The sequence below is a fragment of the Oncorhynchus gorbuscha genome, linkage group LG08 (genome assembly GCF_021184085.1).
Source record: "Oncorhynchus gorbuscha isolate QuinsamMale2020 ecotype Even-year linkage group LG08, OgorEven_v1.0, whole genome shotgun sequence".
NCBI classification, from domain to species: domain Eukaryota; kingdom Metazoa; phylum Chordata; class Actinopteri; order Salmoniformes; family Salmonidae; genus Oncorhynchus; species Oncorhynchus gorbuscha.
The window spans coordinates 32,893,255-32,905,870 of record NC_060180.1 but is presented as its reverse complement, the minus strand read 5'-3'; the positions used below and the strand labels follow the sequence as shown (position 1 = coordinate 32,905,870).

The 12,616-nt window shown below is 43.0% G+C and overlaps 1 protein-coding gene across 1 annotated transcript in view; it reads right to left on the bottom strand.

Moving 5' to 3' along the window:
* LOC124041504 (cadherin-23-like) overlaps window positions 1-12,616 on the bottom strand; it is a 640,482-nt gene that overhangs the window by 139,815 nt on the left and 488,051 nt on the right. Inside the window, 1 exon segment of the mRNA XM_046359178.1 lies at window positions 12,390-12,518. Coding sequence (XP_046215134.1) covers window positions 12,390-12,518 — 129 coding nt within the window.

Below are 12,616 nucleotides of genomic sequence, written 5' to 3'. Positions count from 1 at the left end.
ATGTACAAAACACAATATCAAATTTTGCCACATAAGACCATATCCAGGATGTGAGTCACATATAGTGTGCGTGTACACGCGTTCAATTACTCACACACATACGTGCTTAAGTAGGTGGGCATACATATGGGTCTACAGTACACTGCGGTATTCTTCTCCAACCCAACGTTACTATATAGTGACTTTTATCATATTTATCTTAACTTTTTTCGTACAGAAAGTTCACACCACTAAGCACTTCTGGACATCAGATTAGACAGTTACTAGCCTCGATTTTGACTTCAAATACAACTTCAACTCCGACTTAGCTCTTCCACTGTTCATACTGGACCCTATTCCTTTGTTCCATGGGCTCCCAAAACACTGAAGGCATAGACGCAGGAGATAAGGTGGAGTCCTGGTGAAATGGAGCTGAACGGCACTCTGTTCTATTGGCAAATGTCCAGTCACTCAACAATAAAATGGATGAGCTTCGTTCGAGAGTCTCCTATCCTAGAGCGTTGGACTAGTAACCGGAAGGTAAAAAAAAAAGCTGAAATATTATATTTCTTACTGAAACGTGGCTATGCACGCAGTACTTGGTGGATTCTCCATGCAGCGCCAGGATCGGATGGCAGCTTCTGGAAATGCGAAAGGAGGTGGAGAGTGTTTTTTCATAAATAACAACTGGTGTGCTGCTTCAAGGGTAGCCTAGTTGTTAGAGTGTTGGACTAGTAACCGAAAGGTTGCAAGTTCAAATCCCTGAGCTGACAAGGTACAAATATGTTGTTCTGCCCCTGAACAGGCAGTTAACCCACTGTTCCTAGGCTGTCATTGAAAATAAGAATTTGGTCTTAACTGACTTGCCTATTTAAAAAAAAAAAATAATAATAATAATAAAAAATAAATAATAAAATAAAAAAAGTGTAAAGGAAATCTTGGGCACCTGATGTACTGTAGAATACCTCATTGTAAGCTGCAGACCCTTTTATCTACCAAGAGAGTTCTCATCTGTAATTATCACTGCTGTCCAGTGATAGAGGCAGCATTTCTGGTGGGTGATGACTTTAACGGGGGAGACTTAAAACCATCCTACCTCACTTCTACCAACACGTCTCCTGTGCCACTAGTGGTGCTAAAAGTCTAGACCACATTTATTCTACCCACAGAAATGCATATTAGGCCCTACCTCGTCCTCCCTTCGGCAAATCTGACCATGACTCCATTTTCCTGCATCCTGTTTACATAAAAAAGCTCAAACAGGAATTACCAGTGATAATTGGTAGTGATAATTACCAGTGATAATTGATACCACTCACTACAGAAGTGGTGGGATGAAGCAGATGCGAGGCTACAAGATGTTTTGCTAGTACAGACTGGAATATGATCTGCGATTCATCCGATAACATTGACGAGTATACAGTCATGGGCTTCATCAATAAGCACATGATGATGTTGTCCCCACAGTGACTAAGAATGTATCCAAACCAAAAACCATGGATTACATGCAATATCCATGCTGGGCTAAAGGCTAGAGCTACCGCTTACAATGAATGGGCCAGGGACATGGACACATACAAGAAAGCCCGCTATGACCACTGACGAGACATCAAACATGCAAAAGGACAATATAGGAAGAAGGTGCAATCCTATTACAGCGCCTCCGACATTCATCGTTTGTGGCAAGGCTTGCAGACGGTAACGGATTACAAAGGGAAACCCAGACATGAGTTGCCCACTGATGCAGAAATCTCAAACTAGCTAAATGCCTTTTATGTTTGCTTCGAGGAATATAACACTGTGCTTTGCGTGAAAGCCCCTGTTTTTCCAGATAACTGTGTGATCTCGCTCTTCGTGGCCTATATGAGCAAAACGTTTAACTTAAAATCAAATCAAATCAAATTTTATTTGTCACATACACATGGTTAGCAGATGTTAAATGCGAGTGTAGCGAAATGCTTGTGCTTCTAGTTCCGACAATGCAGTGATAACCAACAAGTAATCTAACTAACAATTCCAAAACTACTGTCTTATACACAGTGTAAGGGGATAAGGAATATGAACATAAGGACATATGAATGAGTGATGGTACAGAGCAGCATACAGTAGATGGTATCGAGTACAGTATATACATATGAGATGAGTGTGTAGACAAAGTAAACAAAGTGGCATAGTTAAAGTAGCTAGTGATACATGTATTACATAAGGATGCAGTCGATGATGTAGAGTACAGTATATACATATGCATATGAGATGAATAATGTAGGGTAAGTAACATTATATAAGGTAGCATTGTTTAAAGTGGCTAGTGATATATTTACATTATTTCCCATCAATTCCCATTATTAAAATGGCTGGAGTTGGGTCAGTGTCAATGACAGTGTGTTGGCAGCAGCCACTCAATGTTAGTGGTGGCTGTTTAACAGTCTGATGGTCTTGAGATAGAAGCTGTTTTTCAGTCTCTCAGTCCCAGCTTTGATGCACCTGTACTGACCTCGCCTTCTGGATGATAGCGGGGTGAACAGGCAGTGGCTCGGGTGGTTGTTGTCCTTGATGATCTTTATGGCCTTCCTGTGACATCGGGTGGTGTAGGTGTCCTGGATGGCAGGTAGTTTGCCCCCGGTGATGCGTTGTGCAGACCTCACTACCCTCTGGAGAGCCTTACGGTTGTGGGCGGAGCAGTTGCCGTACCAGGCAGTGATACAGCCCGCCAGGATGCTCTCGATTGTGCATCTGTAGAAGTTTGTGAGTGCTTTTGGTGACAAGCCGAATTTCTTCAGCCTCCTGAGGTTGAATAGGCACTGCTGCGCCTTCTTCACGACGCTGTCAGTGTGAGTGGACCAATTCAGTTTGTCTGTGATGTGTATGCCAAGGAACTTAAAACTAGCTACCCTCTCCACTACTGTTCCATCGATGTGGATAGGGGGGTGTTCCCTCTGCTGTTTCCTGAAGTCCACAATCATCTCCTTAGTTTTGTTGACGTAGAGTGTGAGGTTATTTTCCTGACACCACACTCCGAGGGCCCTCACCTCCTCCCTGTAGGCCGTCTCGTCGTTGTTGGTAATCAAGCCTACCACTGTTGTGTCGTCCGCAAACTTGATGATTGAGTTGGAGGCGTGCGTGGCCACGCAGTCGTGGGTGAACAGGGAGTACAGGAGAGGGCTCAGAACGCACCCTTGTGGGGCCCCGTGTTGAGGATCAGCGGGGAGGAGATGTTGTTGCCTACCCTCACCACCTGGGGGCGGCCCGTCAGGAAGTCCAGTACCCAGTTGCACAGGGCGGGGTCGAGACCCAGGGTCTCGAGCTTGATGACGAGCTTGGAGGGTACTATGGTGTTGAATGCCGAGCTGTAGTCGATGAACAGCATTCTCACATAGGTATTCCTCTTGTCCAGGTGGGTTAGGGCAGTGTGCAGTGTGGTTGAGATTGCATCGTCTGTGGACCTATTTGGGCGGTAAGCAAATTGGAGTGGGTCTAGGGTGTCAGGTAGGGTGGAGGTGATATGGTCCTTGACTAGTCTCTCAAAGCACTTCATGATGACGGAAGTGAGTGCTACGGGGCGGTAGTCGTTTAGCTCAGTTACCTTAGCTTTCTTGGGAACAGGAACAATGGTGGCCCTCTTGAAGCATGTGGGAACAGCAGACTGGTATAGGGATTGATTGAATATGTCCATAAACACACCGGCCAGCTGGTCTGCGCATGCTCTGAGGGCGCGGCTGGGGATGCCGTCTGGGCCTGCAGCCTTGCGAGGGTTAACACGTTTAAATGTCTTACTCACCTCGGCTGCAGTGAAGGAGAGACCGCATGTTTTCGTTGCATGCCGTGTCAGTGGCACTGTATTGTCCTCAAAGCGGGCAAAAAAGTTATTTAGTCTGCCTGGGAGCAAGACATCCTGGTCCGTGACTGGGCTGGATTTCATCTTGTAGTCCGTGATTGACTGTAGACCCTGCCACATCCCTCGTGTCTGAGCCATTGAATTGAGATTCCACTTTGTCTCTGTACTGACGCTTAGCTTGTTTAATAGCCTTGCGGAGGGAATAGCTGCACTGTTTGTAATTCAGTCATGTTGCCAGACACCTTGCCCTGATTAAAAGCAGTGGTTCGCGCTTTCAGTTTCATGCGAATGCTGCCATCAATCCACGGTTTCTGGTTTGGGAATGTTTTTATCGTTGCTATGGGAACGACATCTTCGACGCACGTTCTAATGAACTCGCACACCGAATCAGCGTATTCGTCAATATTTCCATCTGACGCAATACGAAACATGTCCCAGTCCATGTGATGGAAGCAGTCTTGGAGTGTAGAGTCAGCTTGGTCGGACCAGCGTTGGACAGACCTCAGCGTGGGAGCCTCTTGTTTTAATTTCTGCCTGTAGGCAGGGATCAGCAAAATGGAGTCGTGGTCAGCTTTTCCGAAAGGGGGGCGGGGCAGGGCCTTATATGCGTCGCGGAACTTAGAGTAACAATGATCCAAGGTTTTACCACCCCTGGTTGCGCAATCGATATGCTGATAAAATTTAGGGAGTCTTGTTTTCAGATTAGCTTTGTTAAAATCCCCAGCTACAATGAATGCAGCCTCCGGATAAATGTTTTCCAGTTTGCAAAGAGTTAAATAAAGTTCGTTCAGAGCCATCGATGTGTCTGCTTGGGGGGGGGGGATATATACAGCTATGATTATAATCGAAGAGAATTCTCTTGGAAGATAATGCGGTCTACATTTGATTGTGAGGAATTCTATATCAGGTGAACAGAAGGATTTGAGTTCCTGTATGTTTCCTTCATCACACCATGTCCCGTTAGTCATGAGGCATATGCCCCCGCCACTCTTCTTACCAGAGAGATGTATGTTTCTGTCGGCGCGATGCGTGGAGAAACCCGTTGGCTGCACCGCCCTGGATAGCGTCTTCCCAGTAAGCCATGTTTCCGTAAAGCAGAGAACGTTGCAGTCTCTGATGTCCCTCTGGAATGCCACCCTTGCTCGGATTTCATCAACCTTGTTGTCGAGAGACTGGACATTGGCAAGAAGAATGCTGGGAAGTGGTGCGCGATGTGCCTGTCTCCGGAGTCTGACCAGAACACCGCCGCGTTTCCCTCTTTTTCGGAGTCGTTTCCTTGGGTCGCTGCATGCGATCCATTCCGTTGTCCTGTTTGTAAGGCAGAACACAGGATCTGTGTTGCGGAAAACATATTCTTGGTCGTACTGATGGTGAGTTGACGCTGATCTTATATTCAGTAGTTCTTCTGGACTGTATGTAATGAAACCTAAGATGACCTGGGGTACTAATGTAAGAAATAACACATAAAAAAAACAAAAAACTGCATAGTTTCCTAGGAACGCGAAGCGAGGCGGCCATCTCAGTCGGCGCCGGAAGGATTGGTGGGTCCCCTGAGGGACGGTTGAGCTAACGTAAGTTAATGCGATTAGCGTGAGGTTGTAAGTAACAAGAACATTTCCCAGGACATAGACATATCTGATATTGGCAGAAAGCTTAAATTATTGTTAATCTAACTGCACTGTCCAATTTACAGTAGCTATTACAGTGAAATAATATTATGCAATTGTTTGAGGAGAGTGCACAGTTATGAACTTGAAAATGTATTAATTAACCAATTAGGCACACTTGGGCAGTCTTGATACAAAATGTTGAACAGAAAGGCAATGGTTCATTGGATCAGTCTAAACATTGCATATACACTGCTGCCACTCTTGGAGGGTTGGAGCCCCCCCACTCTCCTTCTTGGTCAAATAAAGCAAAGCACCCCCACACAATCACACCTCCTCCTCCACGCTTCACGGTGAGAACCACACATGCAGAGGTCATGCGTTCACCTATTCTGTGTCTCACAGAAAGGCAATGGTTCATTGGATCAGTCTAAAACATTGCATATGCACTGCTGCCATCTAGTGGCCAAATCTAAATTGCACCTGTGCTGGTATAATATATTATGGCCATTGCTCTTGCATTTCAAAGATGATGATACAAAAAATTAAAAACCTTAGTTTTTTTTCTTTGTATTATCTTTTACCAGATCTAATGTGTTATATTCTCAAAAAAAAATCTCAAAAGGTAACCAGCCTAAATAACTATTGCCCTGAAGCACTCACATCTGTAATTATGAAGTGTTTTAAAAGGCTAGTCATGACACATCATCCCAGACACCCTGGACACGTTCCAATTCGCATACTACCCCAACAGATCCACAGATGATGCAATCTCAATTGCACTTCACACTGCCCTCTCCCACCTTGACAAGAAGGGAAATAACTAATGTGAGAAGGCTGTTCATAGACTACAGCTCAGAGTTCAACAACATAGTTCTCTCCAAGCTCATCACCAAGCTAGGGACCCTGGAACTGAACCCCTTCCTCTGCAACTGGATCCTGGACTTCCTGACAGGCCAGCCCCCGACGCATGACTCCAACACTATTATCAAGAATTCTGACATCATGACGGTGGTAGGCCTGATCACCAATGACGATGAGTCAGCCTACAGGGAGGAGGTCAGAGACTTAGCAGTGTGCCAGGACAACAATCTCTACCTCAATGTCAGTAAGACAAAGAGCATGCCCCTATTCACATCGACAGGGCTGTTGTGGAGCGGGTAGAGAGCTTCAAGTTCCTTGGCGTCCACATCACTAAGGACTTAACATGGTCCACACCCGCACAGTCATCTAGAGGGCACGACAGCACCTCTTCTCCCTCAGGAGGATGAAAAGATTTACAGATTTACCATCGAGAGCATCTTGACTGGCTGCATCACCGCTTGGTACGGCAAATGCACTGCCCTTGACCGCAAAGCTCTACAGAGGGACCGCCATCCAGGATCTCTATTTCAGGCAGTGTCAGAGGTAGTCTCTAAAAATTGCCATAGACTCCAGCCACCCAAGCTAAGTCACTCTGCTACCGTCTGGCAATCGGAGCATCGGCTCTCGGACCAACAGGCTCCTAGACAGCTTCTACCCAAAAGCCGTAAGACTGCTCAATAGCAAACCATGTATTTGATACCATTCCACCTATTTCGCTCCAGCCATTACCACAAGCCCGTCCTCCCCAATTAAGGTGCCACCAACCTCCCGTGATGTACATACAGTATCTGCCGCAAATATCTCATACCTACACATTGAACTGGTACTGGTACTCCCTGTCTGTAGCGCCATTCTTGTGTATTTTATTTTATTATTCTTGTTACTATATCATTTGCATGATTATTTTTTATACTCTGCATTGTTGGGAAGTGTCCGTAAGCAAGCATTTCACGGTAAGATTCTATTTTGCACATGTGACAAATAAAATGTTATTTAATGTGTACGAACATAAGGTCACACCCATCGGCAAAACATACATTTTAAAATGACAATACTTAATTCCATAATGCTATACAGTGCATTCGAAAACCATAGACTTTTTCCACATTTTGTGACATTACAGCCTTATTCTAAAATTGAGTAAATATTTTTTTCCCCTCATCAATGTACACACAATACCCCAAAATGACAAAGCAAAAACGTGTTTTTAGACATTTATTCAAATTTATAAAAACTAAAATATATCTGTTCAATTCAATTTACATACGTTTTCAGACCCTTTACTCAGTACTTTGAAGCACCATTGGCGGTGATTACAGCTTCAAGTCTTCTTGGGTATAACGCTGGAAGCTTGGCACATGTCATGCCTTGGTCTTAGTATTTTGTGTTTTCTTTATTTATTTGGTCAGGCCAGGGTGTGACATGGGTTTATTTTGTTGTGTTTCGTATTGGGGTTTTAATAGGCATTGGGATTGCGGCTGAGTAGGGGTGTCTAGCATAGGCTTGGCTGCCTGAGGCGGTTCTCAATCAGAGTCAGGTGATTCTCGTTGTCTCTGATTGGGAACCATATTTAGGTAGCCTAGGTTTCACTGTGTGTTTCGTGGGTGATTGTTCCTGTCTCTGTGTTTGTAGTCACAAGATAGGTTGTATAGGTTTTTGCGTTTCGTTTGTTGTTTTGTATATATTATTGTTATTTCATGTATCGTATATTTCCATTAAAGAACATGAGTAACCACCACGCCGCATTTTGGTCCGCTCCTCTTTCAACAGACGAACGTTGTTACAGCACACCTGTATTTGGGGAGTTTCTCTTATTCTTCTCTGCAGATCCTGTCAAGCTCTGTCAGTTTGGATGGGAAGTTCTGGAGTTCTGTCAGAGTGACCATCGGATTCATGGTCACCTCCCTTACCAAGGTCTTTCTCCCCCGATTGCTCAGTTTGGCCGGGCGGCCAGCTCGGACCGTAAATAGACAGGTGTGTGCCTTTCCAAATCATTTCCAATCAATTTAATTTACCACAGGGGGATTCCAATCGAGTTGTAGAAACATCCAAAGGATGATCAATAGAAACATGATGCACATGAGCTCAATTTTGAGTCTCATAGCAAAGGGTCTAAATACTTATGTTAATAACGTGTTTCTGTTTTAGTTTTTTCATACATTTGCAAACATTTCAAAATAGTTGTTTTCGCTTTGCCATTATGGTGTATTGTGTGTAGATTGATGGGAGACTTAAAAAATGTGGAAAAAGTCCCTATGCACTGTGTATCCACTGTCAGAAATGATGGTCAAAAATTATGACATCATGAGGTTGTTCAATGACAGTCAGATATATATTTTTTAAATATATCACTTAATGGTTTAACTTCAGAGAGACAGATAATCATGTTTTTTTGCAAAATGCTATATATCCATCTGCCTCACTCTGAGAGAAATAATTATATATAAAAACTTTAGTACAGTTATCTGTATGTAAAACATTTAGACTTGACATTTTCGTCTTTTATTAGATGCTCTTATCAAGTAAGTGTATTCATCTTTGGATAGCTAGGTGAGACAACCACATATCACTGTCAAATATACAGAATACAAACATTACATCCAGCCTAACAATGGATATATAGCGTTTTGCAAAAAATATTTTTTTCTTACACACCTAAAATCTATGAATAAAACAAATCTGAGAGCATTCATATTTTACTCACACGAAGCAATAATTTCTGATGAAAAAACACAAATGTGAAGAATTGGTGGATATAGCGTTTTGGAAATAAACTCTTCATATGTTTGTGCTGTAAAATAATATTTAATTTCCATCCTATGTAGCTTGAGTACAAATAATTTTCTAATGGTTCCTGACTGAGAAGCCTGAACATGTGCCAGTGTAACATTGATGCCAGGGAAGCGTTTAGTAGGCACAAAATGGAAGAAAACAGACTAACATGAAGGCACTGGATGTCATAAGGTGAATGCACCAATTTGTAAGTCGCTCTGGATAAGAGCGTCTGCCAAATGACTTAAATGTAATGTAATAATCTGAAGCACTGTTTTGCTTCAGTGTGCCTTAATTCTATTATGCCCTGTTCTTCAAAAGTGTTGGAAAAACTTGTCAATAATCAACTGACTGGCTTTCTTGATGTCTACAGTATTCTCTCTGGTATGTAATCTGGTTTCCGCTCAGGTTATGGGATGTGTCACTGCAACCTCAATGATGTCACCATTGCCCTTGATTCTAAGCAATGTTGTGCTGCTATTTTTATTGACTAGGCCAAGGCTTTTGATATGGTGGCCCATTCCATTCTTATGGGCCGGCTAAGGAGTATTGGTGTCTCTGAGGGGTCTTTGGCCTGGTTTGCTAACTACCTCTCTCAAAGAGTGCAGTAATATAAAGTCTGAAAATCTCAACCATTGCCTGTCACCAAGGGAGTACCCCAAGGCTCAATCCTAAACCCAACTCTCTTCTCAATTTACATCAACAACATAGCTCAGGCAGTAGGAAGGTCTCTAATCCATTTATATGCAGATGATCTACCACAAAGCCTTCTTAGTGACCAACAAGCTTTCACTACCCTTAACCTTGTTCTGAACACAGATGACCATCCTACCCATGCTAGATTGTGGGGACATAATTTAAAGATCGGCAGGTAAGAGCGCTCACAAGCGGCTAGATGTTCTTTACCATTAGGCCATCAGATTTGTCACCAATGCGCCGTATAGGACACATCACTGCACTCTATACTCCTCTGTAAACTGTTCATCTATGTACACCCGTCGCAAGACCCACTGGTTGATGCTTATTTATTAAACTCTCTTAGGCCTCACTCAACCCCTATCTTAGATATCTACTGCAGCCCTCATCCTTCACATACAACACCAGTTCTGCCAGTTACATTTTGTTAAATGTCCCCAAAGCACACACATCCCTGGGTCGTTCCTCTTTTCAGTTCGTTACAGCTAGCGACTGGAACGAGCTGCAACAAACATACAAACTGGACAGTTTTATCTCAATTTCTTCATCCAAAGACTCAATCATGGACACTCTTACTGACAGTTGGGGCTGCATTGCGTGATGTATTGCTGTCTCTACCTTCTTGCCCTTTGTGCTGTTGTCTGCGTTCAATAATATTTGTGCCATGTTTTGTGCTGATACCATGTTGTGTTGCAACCATGTTGTTGTCATGTTGTGTTTGAACCATGCTGTGTTGTCATGTGTTGCTGCCTTGCTATGTTGTTGTCTTTAGGTCTCTCTTTATGTAGTGTTGTCTCTCCTGTTGTGATGTGTGTTTTGTCCAAAATCTACAGTTGAAGTGGGAAGTTTACATACACCTTAGCCAAATACATTTAAACTCAGTTTTTCACAATTCCTGACATTTAATCCTAATAAAAATTCCCTGTCTTAGGTCAGTTAGGATCACCACTTTATTGTAAGAATGTGAAATATCAGAATAATAGTAGAGAGAATTATTTATTTCAGCTTTTATTTCTTTCATCACATTCCCATTGGGTCAGAAGTTCACATACACTCAATTAGTATTTGTTAGCATTGCCTTTAAAATGTTTAACTTGGGTCAAACATTTCGAGTAGACTTCCACAAGCTTCCCACAATAATTTGGGTGAATTTTGGCCCATTCCTCCTTACAGAGCTGGTGTAACTGACCTCCTTGTTCGCACATGCTTTTTCAGTTCTGCCTAATTTGATGTAGATGATGTAACTGAGTCAGGTTTGTAGGGCTCCTTGCTCGCACACGCTTTTTCAGTTCTTCCCACAAATCTTCAATGGGATTGAGGTTAAGGCTTTGATTGCCATTCCAATACCTTGACTTTGTTGTCCTTAAGCCATTTTGCCACAACTGTGGAAGTATGCTTGGAGTCATTGCCCATTTGGAAGACTCATTTGCGACCAAGCTTTAACTTCCTGACTGATGTCTTGAGATGTTGCTTCAATGTATCCACATAATTTTCCCGTCTCATGATGCCATCTATTTTGTGAAGTTCACCGGTCCCTCCTGCAGCAAAGCACCCCCACAACATGATGCTGCCACCCCCGTGCTTCACGGTTGGGATGGTGTACTTTGGCTTGCAAGCCTCCCCCTTTTTCCTCCAAACATAATGATGGTCATTATGGCCAAACAGTTCCATTTTTGTTTCATCAGACCAGAGGACATTTCTCTGAAAAGTATGATCTTTGGCCCCATGTGCAGTTGCAAACCGTAGTCTGGCTTTTTTATGGCGGTTTTGGAGCAGTGGCTTCTTCCTTGCTGAGCGGCCTTTCAGGTTATGTCGATATAGGTTATGTTGATATAGATACTTTTGTACCTTTCCTCCAGCATCTTCACAAGGTCCTTCGCTGTTGTTCTGGGATTGATTTGAACTTTTCGCACATTCATCTCTAGGAGACAGAACACGTCTCCTTCCTGAGCGGTATGACGGCTGCGTGATTCCATTGTGTTTATACTTGCGTCCTATTGTTTGTATAGATGAACGTGGTACCTTCAGGCGTTTGGAAATTGCTCCCAAGGATGAACCAGACTTGTGGAGGTCTACAAATGTTTTTCTGAGGTCTTGGCAGATTTTTTTGTGATTTTCCCATGATTTGAAGTTAGGCCTTGAAATACATCCACAGGTACACCTCCAATTGACACAAATTATGTCAATTAGCCTATCAGAAGCTTCTAAAGCCATGAAATCATTTTCTAGAATTTTCCAAGCTGTTTAAAGGCACAGTCAACTTAGTGTATGTAAACTTCTGACCCACTGGAATTGTGATACAGTGAATTATGAGTGAAATAATCTGTTTGTAAACAATTGTTAGACAAATGACTTGTGTCATGCACAAAGTAGATGTCCTAACCGACTTGCCAAAATTATAGTTTGTTAACAAGCAATTTGTTGAGTGGTTGAAAAACTAGTTTTAATGACTCCAACCTAAGTGTATGTAAACTTCCGACTTCAACTGTATATATTTTTTTTATCCCCTTACCCGCAGGAGGCCTTTTGCCTTTTGGTAGGCTGTCATTGTAAATTAGAATTAGTTTTAACTGACTTGCCTAGTTAAATAAACGTTCAAATAAATAAATAAAATGGATATGACCCAGGTGTCTAACCTTGAGCAGGTAGCGGTCAACAGACTCTCGGTCCAGAGGGGAGTTGACGTAGATCTCTCCATTGGTGTGGTTCACTGTCCGGATCTCAAACACATCCTGCATGTTCCCTGCCACCAGACTGAAGTTCACCTGAGAGAGAGACAAAGAGCAGAAAATAGTTCAACAAGGCTTGCTTGAGCTCCCCCCCTGAGACGCCAGGTTTTTTGATCACTCCCTAGGTCTTTTCT